Source organism: Camelina sativa, chromosome 8 (assembly GCF_000633955.1).
Source record: "Camelina sativa cultivar DH55 chromosome 8, Cs, whole genome shotgun sequence".
Classification (NCBI taxonomy): domain Eukaryota; kingdom Viridiplantae; phylum Streptophyta; class Magnoliopsida; order Brassicales; family Brassicaceae; genus Camelina; species Camelina sativa.
In genome coordinates, this window is record NC_025692.1 from 16,885,096 (window position 1) to 16,902,989 (window position 17,894).

At 35.3% G+C, this 17,894-nt stretch overlaps 2 protein-coding genes across 4 annotated transcripts; both read right to left on the reverse strand.

Moving 5' to 3' along the window:
- Window positions 1,836-5,871, reverse strand: LOC104707331 (transmembrane protein 120 homolog). Of its 3 annotated transcripts, none has more exons than XR_754622.2 (13): window positions 5,529-5,871; window positions 5,361-5,439; window positions 4,894-4,988; window positions 4,693-4,797; window positions 4,522-4,601; window positions 3,652-3,742; window positions 3,460-3,567; window positions 3,279-3,365; window positions 3,055-3,123; window positions 2,816-2,956; window positions 2,369-2,440; window positions 2,208-2,256; window positions 1,836-2,118 (listed from the first exon to the last, which is right to left on the reverse strand). XR_754622.2 is itself a non-coding variant. In XM_010423657.2 (10 exons), exons 1-10 carry the CDS (start codon window positions 5,718-5,720, stop codon window positions 2,825-2,827), a joined length of 1,038 nt encoding a protein of 345 aa, XP_010421959.1. In that variant the 5' UTR covers window positions 5,721-5,871; the 3' UTR covers window positions 2,628-2,824. The 3 variants fall into 3 exon arrangements, 1 of the variants encoding a protein (XP_010421959.1); XR_754621.2 differs by having other exon boundaries at window positions 2,201-2,256; XM_010423657.2 differs by lacking the exons at window positions 1,836-2,118; window positions 2,208-2,256; window positions 2,369-2,440 and having other exon boundaries at window positions 2,628-2,956.
- LOC104707332 (probable methyltransferase PMT17) lies at window positions 14,625-17,217 on the reverse strand. The gene is made up of 5 exons (XM_010423659.1): window positions 16,305-17,217; window positions 16,021-16,231; window positions 15,647-15,944; window positions 15,103-15,570; window positions 14,625-14,994 (listed from the first exon to the last, which is right to left on the reverse strand). Exons 1-5 carry the CDS (start codon window positions 16,989-16,991, stop codon window positions 14,745-14,747), a joined length of 1,914 nt encoding a protein of 637 aa, XP_010421961.1. The 5' UTR covers window positions 16,992-17,217; the 3' UTR covers window positions 14,625-14,744.

The window sequence follows — 17,894 nt, forward strand, 5'->3', positions numbered from 1 at the left end:
AAATATCACACAATTAAACTAAAATTTAAATATTCAAAATCAAAACTAAACCTTAAATCCTAAATACTAAATCCTACTTCCTAAAAATTATACTCTAAATATAAAATTGTCAACCAAACCTAGAATATTAAATTCTACATCCATAAAAACTATTTTTTTGTGAAATTTTTGGAAAAAATATTTTGTGGTATTTTTGGAAAAAAATTAAAATGTAAGAATTTTGGAAAAAACTTAAAAATGTGCTGTTTTGAGAAATTTCTCCATAACTAATTATTATGACTAATACTTCCTCGTTTCAAAGTAAATGATGTATAAGATTCAAGATCATTAACTTTTTCAGACATAGATTGTAGATCTTGCACATCTTTTACTTTGAAATCTTCTTACTAATATTAGGGAAGTACATTAACATTTTTTTATCATTTATCAAAAAATTATATCAAATTACAATTACAAATATATGTTTTAACTTACCATATTACATCAATTATTTTACTAATCAAATTAAACAAAATAAGATGTATATCTAACTTACCATATTAATGTGTTACTAATCCTTATATTTTACGTCTCATTATTTTTATTCTATTTTGTGAAACAAAAAAAGTCATCACATCATCTATATATTAAAAATTGATTTTCCCTGCACGACATTTGATTTTTTTTTTAACGAGTATAAATTGTTCAAACTATGAAAAAATAGTATTGGGTTAAAAATTCAACATCCAATATGAATTGAAGATAAGTGGTAGTGTAAATTCAGTTATAAAAAAAGTTAATTAATAGATACATGATAATTTTTGAAGAGTACTAACATTTATCAACGTCAAAATATGAATTTTTATATTTAAATGGAAGCATAACATAAGATACAAATTTAAATATTTTAACTTGAAAATATTTTTTTAAAGAATATGATAAAGATTTACGTCATCAAAATTTTAAATACTATATTTGATTTTAAAGAATAAATCTATTTTAAATAGCTTACTTGTTAAAAAAAAATTAAAATTTTGTAATAAATAATTTGCTTGAAAAAAAAATGTAAGATTCTTTTTTTTTTTTCATCAAGGCATAACTAGAGAGTTACTGTTTAAAACATAAGTAGAGAGTTACTGTTTAAAACATAAGTAAAGAACATAATTAGAGTTACTGTTTAAAACATAAGTAACTAGTCGTCGTGGCTGTAGTCACAGTTGTCGTAGGTTTTGTAGTGCTTTGCAGTCTTCTTGCTGCTCAGGCGTGTAGCCTTCTTGCTTTGTTTCTCAGTATTTGCCTAGCTGGCAGCCTTGAATTCAGTACAAAAAAACAGACAAATAACGACTACACTATTAGTCACTATTTAGTCGCTAAACGGTGTGTTATGACTAAATAGCGACTCAAACCAGGAGTCGTAAATCGAGAGTCGCTAAAATATATAGTCGTAAAATTAGTCGCCAAATAGCGATTACATTACGATTATTTTGCATAGTCGTAAATTTAGTCGTAATGTAGTCACTAAATTTAACGACTACGCTACGACTATGTTACGGCTACGCAAAATAATCATAGTATAGTCACCAAATTTAGTGACTAATTAACGACTAAATTACGATTATGTATTTAAACAATATTGTATTTATGCAGCATTATATATATATATATATATATATAATTTTAATAATATATATATATATATATATATATATTAATTATTTTTAAATATATGTATAATTTTTGAATGAATTGATATTAAAAATAAAAAATACTATATTTATTATTATGAAACCAGGATATTAAAAAAAACTGTATTACAAAATTAAACTAAATTCATAATTAAAAATAAGAATACATCATACTAGTAAAAAAAAAAAAGAGTAAATATTGGAGGTATCATGGGGGAAATGCAGAAACATCAAGGGTTAATGGCTGAGCTTGAAGCGAGGGAAAAGGAGGTTGCTTTGCTTTCCCCATATGAGAAGTCTTTTGCTTTTGAGATGAATGTTAAAGATTGACCTGAAGCAAACTGCGGAGACCGAGACAAGGAGAAAGGAAGCTGAGCTGATGGAAGCATCTCTTAAGGCGAGGGAGAATGAGCTCAGGTTGCTTAATGACACCAGCAGAGAGAAATCAGCTGAACTGGAGAAGAAAGAAGTTTTCTTACATACCTAAACTGGATTGAACAAACACAAACGAGGGAGAATGAGCTCAAGCTGCTTACATATTACCTTGAAGCGAGGGAGAATGAGCTCAGGTCGCTCACATATACCTCCTAAACTGGATTTAACAAACCACAACAACTTTGGTTAACAACTTTGATTCTATATGGTCACATGAATTCTCTTATGAACTGGATTCCCTTGGACTTAGTGAAAACGCAAGCACATACCTTAGCCTTGGAGTGCCCAACATGAGAAGGAATCAGAAGGTAAAGACTCAAAAGACTCGTCTCAAAGTACACCTAACAAATGAAAACACAGTCACAAACAGTCACAAAGTACACCTAGCATTTCTGGTAAACTATACACATAATTGGGTTTATAGAATTGTATGATCCCCAAGTGGGCCTGGGCTTGGGCCTTCTTCTTATTCTTAGGATACATCTTATTTTAACAGTATCATCTTCAAGATCCGACACTTCGAACCAATGTCAGTTGAAATTGTACGAATACAACATAAATTATCAAAAATATCAACTGCCACTTTCATATACACAGAAAGAAGGATGTTCTTTAGTATTCAGAATCGCAGGATGTGACTTTTGTGGCCTAAGAAAACAAAAAAAAACAAATATGAATTGCAAAAAAGAGAAAAGACTGATTTTAACAGATGAGACCTGTGAAGTCTAATTAAGCTCTGCTTTGCTTTTACTTCGCTTCATCTTTGCCTTAACTCTTGACTTTGCCATTAGTGTTTCTACTGTGTTTATGAAGTTCCCAACTGCCATCACTACCAGAAGAATGCCACACACCATCACCTGAAAATGACAACATTGACAACGTTCTTAACATGTCTGTGACTTTTACTTCCTATTAGGATTTGTAGGCTCATAAGTCATAAGAATGAAAATTGTACCTGCCATTCAGTAACAACTCCAGTTACTGTTTTTCTTAGCAACTGCAGTCCAACGTATGCTTCAAACACCTGAGTTTTATAGCAAAAGTTACAAACATTGTTAAGCCCCATAAATTAAAAGAACCAGTAAACCACTCTAGCCAGGTGCATGGTAGAGCAAATGAAATGCTTTAAAATGTTTTAGCATAAACTTGATTAATACATTTACAGAAAGTAAAGCTCACCTGTAAAAGGAAAAGTATAGGACATAACAGCCATAGTTGCCCATCAACGCCAGCTGTTTCTCCCCATACGACATCCATTCTCTTAGCCTGAATATTAACCACAAGGGCACACTTTAGAGCTATTTTACAAAAGCGGATAAAATTATGGACTGCAGAAAAAAAAGTGAACACAATGAGGCACCTTTCCTAATGCAATGCGAGTGTATAGTCTTTGGCGTTGGTATCTGTTTTGCAGAAGCATGGCGACACCTTGCATCATAGCCCATTGAAGGAAGAGATGGACTCCTCTCTGGGAAGGATTGAACTCAATCACGACATTTACTTTTGTGAACTTTTAGTCTGCACAAAAAAAAAAAAAAACTCTAAGCATTACTTGTTTCTGGACACAGTTTGGTTGACCTTTGATTTCCCATGTGAGGCTGACAAGGGCCATAAGCATGGCACAATAGTGATGATATAGCCACCTGCAAACCCAAATCAAGTTCAGAGTTTAATTCACTCTCAACTCATGAGATAAGCCTAACAAAACACCACTACATGAATACATATATAGACATCCACTGCATAGCAAATACTAAACCCACACCCATTGAGGACTCCATGGAAGTTAAGTTCTCTATTTTTAATCATGACGTATATAGAGAGATCTAACTTTTACTTGACAAAAGTCACAAAACAGTATAAGCTACTACTTTCTGTACACATGTCTATACCAAATGAAAGAGACCCTTTAGAGGAAAAATCCGCATGTCTGCCAATCACCATGAGGCACATGTAGTTCTCTTCGATGGTCATGATAGCCATCTTGACTGACATTCAAAATAAATAATTTACAATATTCAAAGATCAGTATCATTTGCTAACTGCAAAGAACGAAACACACCAAAAAGATCTATTCTAGAGAAATAAATAAATAATAGAATAATGAGATAAAATCAGCAGCATACGCATGTCCTTGGTGAATATAAAACTCAGGATCATCACAACACACTTAAAAACAGACTATTTTCTAGACTTAGTAATGTCGTATGACTTTTATCAACCTACACATGTGCTTGGTTGAGCACCGCATATGACCTATGTTCAACATATAGCATAACACATTACACAGTCTCCGAAATTAAAACTTTATGTTCGACGGTAACTAACAACTCATGAACACAAAGAACACTCTAAATTCAAAGAACTTGGCAACAAGAGCAAAGAAAGACTCAAGAGATGATGAGGGAACGCATAAGATTACCATGGACGGATATCACTCCCATTGACTCTTAATATGTTCTCTCGCATAGCCAACCCAGCATAGAGAAACAACAGCCAAGCCTGTTAAACAAAAAAAAGAATAAAAATATACACTTTCTAAATCACAAGAACTCAAAACACACACATAACAATGTTCATCTTTAAAAATTACCTCGTAAAGCTGGACAGGAAACGCAGGCAAACAACCACCCCAATAATAAGATCTAAGGATTAAAAGTGTTGCAGGGAAAAAAAGAAAAAGAAGAGCAGTCTTGTCCTGTTCCCATATACCACCACACATGTAATTAGTAGTAAGCACAATAAAAAATTAGACATTTGAAGGACACATGCAAGCACAAAAAAAAAGACTAACTCTGTAGCTATTGTATTCTTCTTTAACTTTAAGCTGAACATCTTTACGCAAAGCTCTAACATTCACAGGTCCCAAAAACATTCTCAAAAACCGTCCTGTTTCCACTCAATTTCGTGAGAATCGAATCCGAGATACATAGAGAGAGAGAGAGAGAGAGAGAGAGAGAGAGAGAGAGAGAGAGAGAGAGAGAGAGAGAGAGAGAGAGAGAGAGAGAGAGAGAGAGAGAGAGAGAGAGAGAGAGAGAGAGAGAGAGAGAGAGAGAGAGAGAGAGAGAGAGAGAGAGAGAGAGAGAGAGAGAGAGAGAGAGAGAGAGAGAGAGAGAGAGAGAGAGAGAGAGAGAGAGAGAGAGAGAGAGAGAGAGAGAGAGAGAGAGAGAGAGAGAGAGAGAGAGAGAGAGAGAGAGAGAGAGAGAGAGAGAGAGAGAGAGAGAGAGAGAGAGAGAGAGAGAGAGATAACAATAACAAAACCTTGAGGTTTAGATGGGAGAAACGAAGATGTCTCTCCATCAACAAGCATGCACCGAGCACGATGCAGATCCTCTTCAGGCTACACAAACAATTACAAAGATCAAATTTTGGATAATAGAGAAAACCAAAAAAAATCAAAAGGAAAAGAGATAAAAGAAAATAAGATGCCTTGTCGACGAGCTTAGGGTCGAGGTTTTTGTTGGAGAGGAGTGAAGAGTGGAGACGACGGATTGATGAATCGACGGCGGAGGCTTGTTGACGGAGAGAAAGCTCTTGTTGAGAGGAACGTGAGATGAAAGAAGCGGATGAATCGTGAAGCTCTTTGACCTCATCTATGATTTTTTTAACTTCTTCTTCCATTTTGATGAGATCGGATTAAACGATTCTCTTAGGGATTTGGGATTTTGTGTGGAGATGAAGGAAGAAAAAGAGGATTTGATTGAATTTGGTTTGTTCTGGAGAAGGCCAGAAGAAATGTTTGAATCTGTTTTTTTTTTTTTTTTTTTTTTTTTTTNTTGGGTTAGTGTTTGAGTGTGATTAACGAAAATAGCATCAATCACAGTATCACACGCTTGTTTACACCCACACCTTTTTTTTCTTCTTTTATCTTTATTTTTGGTTTTTGTATTTGTTTTTAATAATAAATCAAGCAAATAAACTTAAACATAATACATTATTAGTTTGTCTTTATACTCTTTAGTGAAGTGTACTGGGCTTTAAAACACTTTACTCTTTAGGCATCGTTTTTAATAATAAAATTATTTATATATGTTTTTGTTATTATTTGAACCGTATCGTATTTTTTCCCGCATTTAAAACAGACAAAAAAACAGATTTTATGATAAAACATTAATAAATCTTTGTTTATAGGATAAACTAGCTAGGCTCGTTTAGTTGCTTTGCTTGGCACATTATCTCCTTCAATACTTTTCATGATTTTTATTTATATAGACTCTAGTAGAAAGATTAAATTTTAAAGAAAAAACATTCCCACACTAATGTTGAGAAACTTTTTCAAGCTTTGTTTTCCGACGTCGACGAAAGCATGAATCACCGAAGTTGGGATTCCTCTTTCTCCTTTGCTTTTGTTCTCTTTTTATCTTCAAAATTAACTTTTTTTGACATGTATCTCAATCTTTTCAAATTTTTATACCCTCCCAATCCTTGCTCAAACCCTCAACCTATTCCGGTCAGTCATGACCCAATAGCTTAAGAAAGAGGTTTTGACCGATATCTCTCTTCCAGATCTAACTTCTGCTCACAATGTCCATTCAGTAGAAGGTATTCCCAAATTCACCCATGGTGTGCAGATCCAGATTAAGTCAAATCTCTGCTGAAGAACCCTCAAAAACCATGAGTAAAGTGGCTCTGTGGAGCTCGATCTCCCCGACGAGATTTGTCTCACCGCTGATTCGGTACCCGCCTTGACACAGCCGCCGCGTAACAAAAGAAACCCTAGTTTCTCACCTGGTGGACCTTTCCTCACTTTTGGGCCTTAGAATCAATTCTCGGTCCATTAATAGAAGCTTGTGCACAAACCCAATACGACAATGATTCAGGTCTGTCGCTATCCTCTTCTTGTCAAAACCTTTTGATATGTTGCTTCAATTATTTGAGTACGGTGGCCGAAGAATCCACCTGAAGGATAATTTGACATCATGGAACTGGTGTTGGCAATGTTCCTCTGAAACCCTGTTACCATACCATCTTTTGGCCAAGCTATGTAAGAGCATACTCTCGATGAAGCACTATCGAAGATGTGATATTGGTCTTAGACCTTCTATGTCCAGGTCCGGTCTTCATAACCCTCTATTTGAGGTTTTCTGGTGTCGAGGTCAGTTAAAAGGATTGTACAGGAACAACATTATTGTAACATCCGCGAACCAGAATCCTGGTTTGGGATGTGCATCGATCGATGCAAGTGTTGTGTCGATCGATGCAAGGCCGGTTTGGTTGGGAAAAGAGTAAGTTAAACGTTGCGTTTTGGGGTTAGGAAAACCCTGGAATCGAGTATAAAAGTATGAAATCGAGGGTTTGGCCAAGTTTGGCCGTTTGTGGAGAAAGAGAAAGAGAGAAAGAAGTTCCTAAGTTTTCTTGAGAGTTTTGAGAGATTTGTGGCTGTTCCTGTGGAGATCTGTAATTGGGATTGTTGTAGGAACTTGCTAGGAGAGTAGATCTGTTTGTTTGAAGGTCAGAATCTTCTTGGCAAAGGTGAGTGCATGACCATGACATATCTAAGCTTGTGATTCTCTGATGATATGATCATGAGACCATCTAAGACGACCCTTGAGTCTTGCTCAATACGAACGCATTCAAAGATCAACTCTTCCTGCCAAACTGCTATTTGGGATACATTCTTACCGCATCTAGAGCATATCTCGAAGTTGAATCAGTCCAATCAGAGTTTAGGTGAAGGAGTTATTCATTTTACAAATCAGGTGAACTCATGGCTACGCGACTTAGACCTACAAGCATTCAAAGGAGGATTCCGACCAAGTCAGAAGGATTCAAGCTATGAACCAAAATGTTCTGCAATCTTGATCCATTCCGGAACCACGGAGATTTGGAATCACATTAATATCAGTTCATATGTGAAAGATATGGATATTTCAAGTCAGTGGATCTATCCTAGTCCTAGTTTCGCGTCTGAGCCAAAGATCGTGTTACACAGACCAACTCAGCATCAATTTCGACACGAAATCAATTGAAGGATGTCAATGGATCTCTTATGTTTCCTACAAGCTCAAGAACACAAGATTTGGCCAACAAACCACAAAGTTACGTCCCATTTGCCAAAGGAGGTGAATCTATTTCTTAACTTGATGATTTTTAGGTCCAGTTGGTTTAGGAGCTTCCAGAATTATGTTTGGCAACCAGGAGTTGTTTCTACTAAGCCCAAGGTAAATAAATGGTACAACCCATGTTGTTTCTCATCAGCAAATTGGTTCAAGGAGCCAAAAAGATAAAAGATCAAGGAATGTACTTAGTGGGCTTATTCAAGAGCTTATGGCCAAAGAGAGCATGAAAAATCTATTGGGGATGATACCTATCAAGTCCAGCCCACTTTGAGCCTAGTTCAAGTCCAAAAAAGCCCAAAATAATCACATTATTTTGTGGTCAAAGAGAACTGACGAAAAATGGAGTTCAACTCACCTTGGGAAGGACACCTTGGGAAGGCAAACTTCAAGAGTTGAATATTTATTCAACCATCTATCTTTATTGTTTTTAGTTTCAAGAATAATACTTGGCTTTGTTACCAAGTTTTCTTATCCTATATAAACTCATGTAAGAGCAAAGAAATAAAAAAAACCAACTTTTTATAAAACCTTTTATTTTCTTTGAGAGTGATTCTCTTCTGTTCTTTGTGAACAAAACCGATTGCTTGGTGTGATTCCAACAATCAAAACCGACTACTTGGTGTGATTCCAATAGTCAAAACCCGATCTCCTTGGTGCGAGGCTGAGAGATCCGATCTTTTTGGTGCGAGGCTGAAAGATCAAACCGGTATATCAAGAGTCTTTCTGCAACTCTTGTGCGACCATTCATTCCACCATCCTTATTCTTAAGGCTTCATTGTCTTTAGAGTCAAGTTGTCTCTATCAACCAACACGAAAGTGCCGATTCCTTGGGAGAATCATATCAAGTGGTATCAGAGCCTCAAGGATCATATCATCTGATCTTCCTTGTTTATGTGGTTGATTCTTTGGCTTGTTAGAGTATTTATGTGTCACTTGAGGCTTTGGGAAGCTTTTATGTGGCTTTGGATCGTGTTTTGTTGGTTTAGGAATAGAGATCCGACGAGGAGCTTTGGGAAACAAGATGCTCGTTAGGTGCGTCGATCGATGCAATTTGTATGTCGGTTAATGCAATGCGAGGACGACACGGTTTGACCTAGGAGCATCGGTCGATGCCATGTGGAGGCGTCGATCGATGCAATTAGAGATTACGTGCAATGTCGAGCATGCATCGGTCGATGCAGTGTTGGTGTCGGTTGATGAAAAGTTGTATCGGTCGATGCGACCTTAGTGGTTGTCGGTCGATGCATGGGTTGGTGTCGGTCGATGCGGTTGTCCTTGTTTGTTGTTTGGTTATTGATTGTTGTTTGATAATTAGAGATATCTCAATTGCTTGTGTATATAGCCCAATAGATGGGAGGATTGCCTCACTGAGTGTTTATAAAATACTCACGCATCTCATGTGTTGTAGTGCAGGTAAAGGCAAGTGTGATCGTGGAATTATGGCGATGAGGAGGAGGATGATCTAGGGTCTCGGTTATGTGTTGTTGGTCTTGGTTATGTTCGTTAATAATGGAACCTTGTTTAGTAGCATGCTAAGTTGCTGGTTTATATTGGTTATGAACTTATGATTGGTATTGTATTTTAATATATTGGAGTTGGTTTGATATGTCTTCGACTGTGTATGTTGGGTTATTGTTGGTTTATTGGTTAGGTTGTAAACTTGTAATTAAATATTATGAGATATTTAATTATATAATAATTATTATTATTAAAAAAATGGGGCGGGTTGTTTTAATTATGACCACACCTCCAAGGAGCATTGGTTACCATTGCCTCATCATCCATCCAGCCATGTATCCCTTGTGCCCTGAATCCATCTATGTGAAATCTTTATACTTTAGGAATACAACTCTTACAGTGGAAAGGTATTTTATTTCCTACTACAACTTTTGTTTCGTTTATGATCCTGCTTGGTGAATGGTTTAAATTACTGGACCCTTTCAGACAGTGTAAATCTAGCTGTAGAGATTTTCTACCTAGATCTGTTTATGATAGTGTTATTGCAAGCTCAATTTCTCTGGCAACAGTCATCTCTGCTTGGTCAATTCGAGTTCTCCTCGGTAGTAGAAGTTTGGTTGTTTTAGAGTGGTTTGAGAGATATTTTTGTCAAGGCCAGTTGAATAGCTATGTTTGGAAGCCTACATTGCTGAATCCTAACTTAGAGTCTGATCCAACAGTTTGCTTGAATTCGTTGCTGGTACCCTCTGCTCCAACTTGTCAACTACTGCCACAAGGTCGAAAACTCGGATCTGATCTCAATTCTCAGGGCCAATCCGTTTACAAGTTTTGTGTGGAATTCCTTAACCTCTGTGGGCAATGGCTTCATACGAGGGAGTACCCACCTGTTCTGTTACGGCTTGTCATCCATCAAATGTGATTCCCGGTGTCATCTTCTTCAAACGCCATGAGCACTTGGCAACCATCTAACCCCTTAGCTTCCTCTATGGAGCACACTTTTAAAAGCTCTTATGCGTATATCGTACGAGCAAAGTATGACCACTTGTTAGTCAGAGATTTTCTAAAGCTCGTCTTCAAACTTGCATCCTACAAGACATCAAAAGATCTTCCATGCAAGCTGCTTAAGGTTGTGCATCTTGTTGGAAGACTCATATAGTATTTATCTTTAGTTCTATTGTAATCCTTTGTTTTTAAGTTGTAAAAACATCCTCTTTTTGAGGCTTTAAATTTAATGAAAGCTGTTTTTGTCCAAAAAAAAAAAAAAANGTGGTTGATTCTTTGGCTTGTTAGAGTATTTATGTGTCACTTGAGGCTTTGGGAAGCTTTTATGTGGCTTTGGATCGTGTTTTGTTGGTTTAGGAATAGAGATCCGACGAGGAGCTTTGGGAAACAAGATGCTCGTTAGGTGCGTCGATCGATGCAATTTGTATGTCGGTTAATGCAATGCGAGGACGACACGGTTTGACCTAGGAGCATCGGTCGATGCCATGTGGAGGCGTCGATCGATGCAATTAGAGATTACGTGCAATGTCGAGCATGCATCGGTCGATGCAGTGTTGGTGTCGGTTGATGAAAAGTTGTATCGGTCGATGCGACCTTAGTGGTTGTCGGTCGATGCATGGGTTGGTGTCGGTCGATGCGGTTGTCCTTGTTTGTTGTTTGGTTATTGATTGTTGTTTGATAATTAGAGATATCTCAATTGCTTGTGTATATAGCCCAATAGATGGGAGGATTGCCTCACTGAGTGTTTATAAAATACTCACGCATCTCATGTGTTGTAGTGCAGGTAAAGGCAAGTGTGATCGTGGAATTATGGCGATGAGGAGGAGGATGATCTAGGGTCTCGGTTATGTGTTGTTGGTCTTGGTTATGTTCGTTAATAATGGAACCTTGTTTAGTAGCATGCTAAGTTGCTGGTTTATATTGGTTATGAACTTATGATTGGTATTGTATTTTAATATATTGGAGTTGGTTTGATATGTCTTCGACTGTGTATGTTGGGTTATTGTTGGTTTATTGGTTAGGTTGTAAACTTGTAATTAAATATTATGAGATATTTAATTATATAATAATTATTATTATTAAAAAAATGGGGCGGGTTGTTTTAATTATGACCACACCTCCAAGGAGCATTGGTTACCATTGCCTCATCATCCATCCAGCCATGTATCCCTTGTGCCCTGAATCCATCTATGTGAAATCTTTATACTTTAGGAATACAACTCTTACAGTGGAAAGGTATTTTATTTCCTACTACAACTTTTGTTTCGTTTATGATCCTGCTTGGTGAATGGTTTAAATTACTGGACCCTTTCAGACAGTGTAAATCTAGCTGTAGAGATTTTCTACCTAGATCTGTTTATGATAGTGTTATTGCAAGCTCAATTTCTCTGGCAACAGTCATCTCTGCTTGGTCAATTCGAGTTCTCCTCGGTAGTAGAAGTTTGGTTGTTTTAGAGTGGTTTGAGAGATATTTTTGTCAAGGCCAGTTGAATAGCTATGTTTGGAAGCCTACATTGCTGAATCCTAACTTAGAGTCTGATCCAACAGTTTGCTTGAATTCGTTGCTGGTACCCTCTGCTCCAACTTGTCAACTACTGCCACAAGGTCGAAAACTCGGATCTGATCTCAATTCTCAGGGCCAATCCGTTTACAAGTTTTGTGTGGAATTCCTTAACCTCTGTGGGCAATGGCTTCATACGAGGGAGTACCCACCTGTTCTGTTACGGCTTGTCATCCATCAAATGTGATTCCCGGTGTCATCTTCTTCAAACGCCATGAGCACTTGGCAACCATCTAACCCCTTAGCTTCCTCTATGGAGCACACTTTTAAAAGCTCTTATGCGTATATCGTACGAGCAAAGTATGACCACTTGTTAGTCAGAGATTTTCTAAAGCTCGTCTTCAAACTTGCATCCTACAAGACATCAAAAGATCTTCCATGCAAGCTGCTTAAGGTTGTGCATCTTGTTGGAAGACTCATATAGTATTTATCTTTAGTTCTATTGTAATCCTTTGTTTTTAAGTTGTAAAAACATCCTCTTTTTGAGGCTTTAAATTTAATGAAAGCTGTTTTTGTCCAAAAAAAAAAAAAAAATCTTTAGGTAAGGTCACCAAAAAAAATTAGGACAGAGACAAAGTTGAATTAACATTTTAGGATTTTATTTTCTTTTGGGGTGTGGAAGTTTATCATTTATATAACTCACACACCATAACAATACCAAAACAAACGACTAAAAACAAATTCATGTGATTAAGGTTCAGTCCAATTTTTTGTGCTGTTGACAAAAAAGAAATTAGTTTGGTTTACTTTCAAAATTTCAGATTATGTATAAATAATTTCAATAAGTTTACTAAACTACATACAATAAAAAAAATTATGAAAACATTAACATATATAAAGTTATGGGTGATTTAGTTCAATAACCAATTTTGATAATAAAATTAAGAATATAACACCTTAAAATGAAAAATAAAGAAACTAACCTATAGATCATACAAAATGACGAAACTGACATTGAGAAACAACACGCGTGCATGGAAGAAAGAAAGAAAAGATTAGCTTGTTTCTTTGTTTTTAAAAAAAAAATTATTATTTGAATAAATCACTTTACCCCTTTATTTTTGTTATTAATATATCTTTTCAACAAAATTAATATAAAATTTAAAGTTTATATAAACAAAATATAGATTTTTTCTGCATTTGACATAGGTTTAATAATCAAAATCGGATATGAAAATTTTAAAATGATGAATAATATTAATAATTAAAAAATTAAAATTCTATATAGAAACAGATCAAATAGAATAGTACACTACATTACATACTATTTAATCATTTAACACTACATTACAAGTAAAAGACACGTTGAAAAGAAGACGATATACCCTAAGGGATACAATATAAAGAACCCAAACATACGACTTAAACGCACTGCAAATAAAAAACGTACATCTTAAAAAATACAATAGACAATCCAAACAGTAAAATTAAACACACGAAAATATATGATTTGTGATAAACTTTAATCAAACTCTAATCAAATTATTAACCTAACTTTATTGAACTAAATACTATAAAAATATTTTTACAAATGATTTGATTTTATTCTTGTAAAATATTAAAGCAAATATGATAGAAATAGGGAAATAATTCAAAAATAATAAAAGAAAGAAAAAATAACACATGTGAGTATGTGACGTAGGTGACGTGTGTATAGAGAGGAGCAAGGGATGTCTATTCTCATGGCATAGAGGACAAATTTGTCATTATTATACATAATACATGGTATATAATAGATAGATGGTTAGAGTGGTTACTTAGTTAAATATATATTTTTTAATGTTATTTTTGCCAAATTCCCTAAAGTTATTCTTAAAATTGTTTTGAGTCTAAACCTAATAGTCATAAAACATGATTTAGGAAATAAAAAAAAAACAAAAAAAAATCAGATAATTTTCGTAAAGAAAAAGATAAAAACAACAACAGAAAAGGAGAGTGAAGAGTTCCAATAAGAGAATTTAAAACAGACAAAAAAACCAAATTTTATGATAAAAAATTAATAAATCTTTGTTTATAGGATAAGCTAGCTAGGCTCATTTAGTTGCTTTGCTTGGCACATTATCTCCCTCAATACTTTTCATGATTTTTATTTATATAGACTCTAGCTAAGGTCACCAAAAAAAATTAGGACAGACAGAGATCTACAAAGTTGAATTAACATTTTAGGATTTTTTTTTTTTTTTTTTTNTGGAATTTTATCATCTGTATAACTCACACACACCAGAACAATACTAAAACAAACTACTAAATACAAATTCATGTCATTAAGGTCCAGTCCAATTTTTAGTGCTGTTGACAAAAAAAAATTTGGTTCACTTTCAAAATTTCAGATTATGTATAAATAATTTCAATAAGTTTAACTAAACTACATACAATAAAAAAAATGAAAACATTAACATATATAAACTTATGTAAAGTTATTCTCAAAAATGTTTTGAGTCTAAACCTAATAGTCATAAAACATGATTTAGGAAAAAAACAAAAAATTCAGATAATTTTCGTGAAGAAAAAGAGAAAAACAACAACAGAAAAGGAGAGTGAGAGAGTTCCAATAGAATTGGAACACTAGTTGTTGTTGTTGTCGTTGTTGTTGTTCTTGTTAGTAGGTTGACCAGTCCAATAAGTTTTAACAGCAACAAGTATCTTCTCAGGATTAGACGAACCTTTCTCATGATCCACTATTTGACTCTTCCACTTCATTCCCTTCACTATCTTGTCTACCTTATTCAACATCTCCACATTATCTCTCAACACAACTGTTCCTTCTGGTCTCAGTATCCGATCCATCTCCAACAGTATCAGCGTCAAATCACACCTAACAACACGAACAATATTAGATTAAAATCATGTTTTAATTAATTACGGATATTGGTTTATTAATTACGGATATTGGTTTTTGAGTTGGAAGTCCATAAAACGTTACCTATGTCCGTATAAGCTGAACAATCCTCCTGCATGAATCATATCATAAGTTCTTGGATACGTTGAGAACCCTTCACACCAATCTTGATACGTTCCTATCAGTCCACGCTCGTATATCACACCTAACGTTTGTTTCTCTGCGTCGACAGGGACAACGTTCATTACCCATGATGGGTATTTCAGCATGGAAGCAGCGAACCCACCTAGGTAAGCGTTCATGTCCATTATGTTCCTGAATCTTCCATGTGAAAGCTCTGGGATTATCTTTTTGTAATGCGCTATTCTCTCTTTCCAAACCTCGTTGTCCTCTCTAAACTTCTCAGCGTTCATGTCTGGTATCGTTCCTCTGATGATTCTTGGAGGTACCGCGAATGCTCGGTCTGGCCAATCCTCTAGTGCACCGCCTGCGTATTCATCTGGATTGCTTGTTTCTGGTAATGGTGTTATGCAAGATTCCAAGTCTTTGTACCTAATTATTAAAACAGAGAATTATTAAACCAACTTTATTTTGAATCTTAATCATACATTTTTGAGGCGGGGTATACCAAGCGAAATCGCCGTTACCAGAGCTGCATATCGGAGGAGATTTCTTGTTTTGTTTAAGGTTTTTACAGTCAATGTGATTGAGAGGCTTTTGCCAAATGGACAAGTCAACTTTTTCAGTCACTTTCTTCCAACAAAGACTCTTTGCTACATCTTCTATTGAATCTTGCTCTTTCTTCAGATCCTCCTCTGTTCTCTCCCAGCCTCTCCAGTATTGTTTCCAGTTAATCGGTGGTCCGGACAGGATCCAGTAACCGCCTGGTCTTAAAACTCTGTCAACCTCAGTCAGGTACAAACCATCTACAAAATATTATTGGTGTTATGTTCTTCCTTAACTATATATATGATTGGAAGAAAGTGTTAAAAGTTTAATTACCATTTTTAAACCAAGGGATCAAACAACGAGAACAATGAGCAAGATCAAAAGCTCTAGCTGGATAAGGAAGTCTTCTTGATCCCATAATACCGATTATTGCAGGAACTCCACGTTCTAAAGCAAACTGGACCTGAGCTTCATGAGTGTCTCTTGGAGCAAAAGACACAGCCATAATGTCTCTCTTCAAGAGGTAAGCACCAAAACTTGCAACCTGATTGGAAAAAAGATTGAATTAACCAGTGAACAAAGGAGAGTATATATACTCTTTGGATTGAAAAACTTACACCACATCCAGTGTCAATAGCTGTTCTGATTCCACCATCATTAAGAGGAATGAGCCGAGCAATGTCATCAATGTAAGCATCGGCTCCACGAGGAAACATAGTTCCACCACCAGGGAATCTAAACCGGTCGCCTTCTACTTGAATCCAGTTTTGGACTGCTTTCTCAACACTGAGTTCCTTGTGAGGGATGTTGTCATACCAAGCATAGTCTCTGCTTTGTGGCCATTTGAATGGAATCTTGTAGTTTGGTGGAGGAGGAATTAAACAATAGAGAAGCTCATCTTTTGAAGGACAATGTCTTTCTCTATATTTCATCATGTTCCTATCAAATCTTCTTCCTCTTTGTCGATCTTCGCAAGGAGTGTACTCACTCAGAGACAAGTCACATGGTTCAAAGTACTTGATGGTTTGGTTTGTTTCCTTAAGGTCAATCTGGTTATGGCTTTTGAAATCTATTTTAGCTGACTCTGAAGATGATGAAGATGAAGAGGAAGAGGACGAAGAAGAAGAAGAAGGATTTGATTGAGTCTCGCATCCCAATTTCGAGTAAGAAGATGGGACGGTATTGGCTTGCCATGCACCTAAAACATAGAACAAAATGCAGAGTCCACTTACACCAAGAATCAAAGTTAGTTTCTTTCTTCTTGCTTCTGTTTGGTGATGAAGACCACTGTTCTCTTTCGCCATTCTTGAGTGCAAAGACTGAATCTTTCTTTATCTGAGTTAGAGATTGAGAATCTTAGACAGAAACAGAAATCAAATCCTCTCTAGACGATGTTGTAAAATTTACAAATTATGATGATAGAGAAAGAAGGAGAAGGCCATCATAGTGATTTTTTTTTTGTTAAGGAAATGTTAAATGTGAACCATCATCATAGAAAATTATTGAACAAGAGAAGAACACAAATGTAAAAAAAAGAAGAGATTTGTCTCTATTCTATAGCAAAAAAAAAGAGAGCTAAGAACAGTTAATTAGAGAGAAAATAGGAAGTTGACCAAGAACAACCTCACTTTCCTCTATACCTCCTTTAATCTCGTTTTACCATATGTATACAAAACAAACATTGCCATGTTGAATTAAATGAAAACCTCATATTGTATATATACATTTATGTATGAGAGTCCAATCTGTATCAATCACAAGATTTTCCTCTTTTTTACATGTTGTGATTGATTGATAGAACAATAAACGGGCTAGCTACATTTATTATTGTCTGTCACACATTATTGCGATTAGTGATATTGCTGCCTTATAAAATACTAGGTTTTATGAATGTTTAAATTTTAAACCATTTCTTCATGTAACAGATAACTCCATGCATACAGCATAATGTCAAGTATATAAAACGTTCAGAAAACAAATTATCACATAAGCAAAAGTATGTCAAAAACAATATAAAACAAAAAAAGTCCCGTGCTTTAATCGCCTATTTAAAGAAAAAAAAAACGTTATTCCATATTTTTTTTAAATAGAATAGATTATTGTATATAAGCATCATTACCTTCTCCTTCGATGTTTTGCATTAGTCATACTTTTCGGTAATTAACCGGAGTTTCAGATTCTAACATGATTAACTTTGATGACGTCAA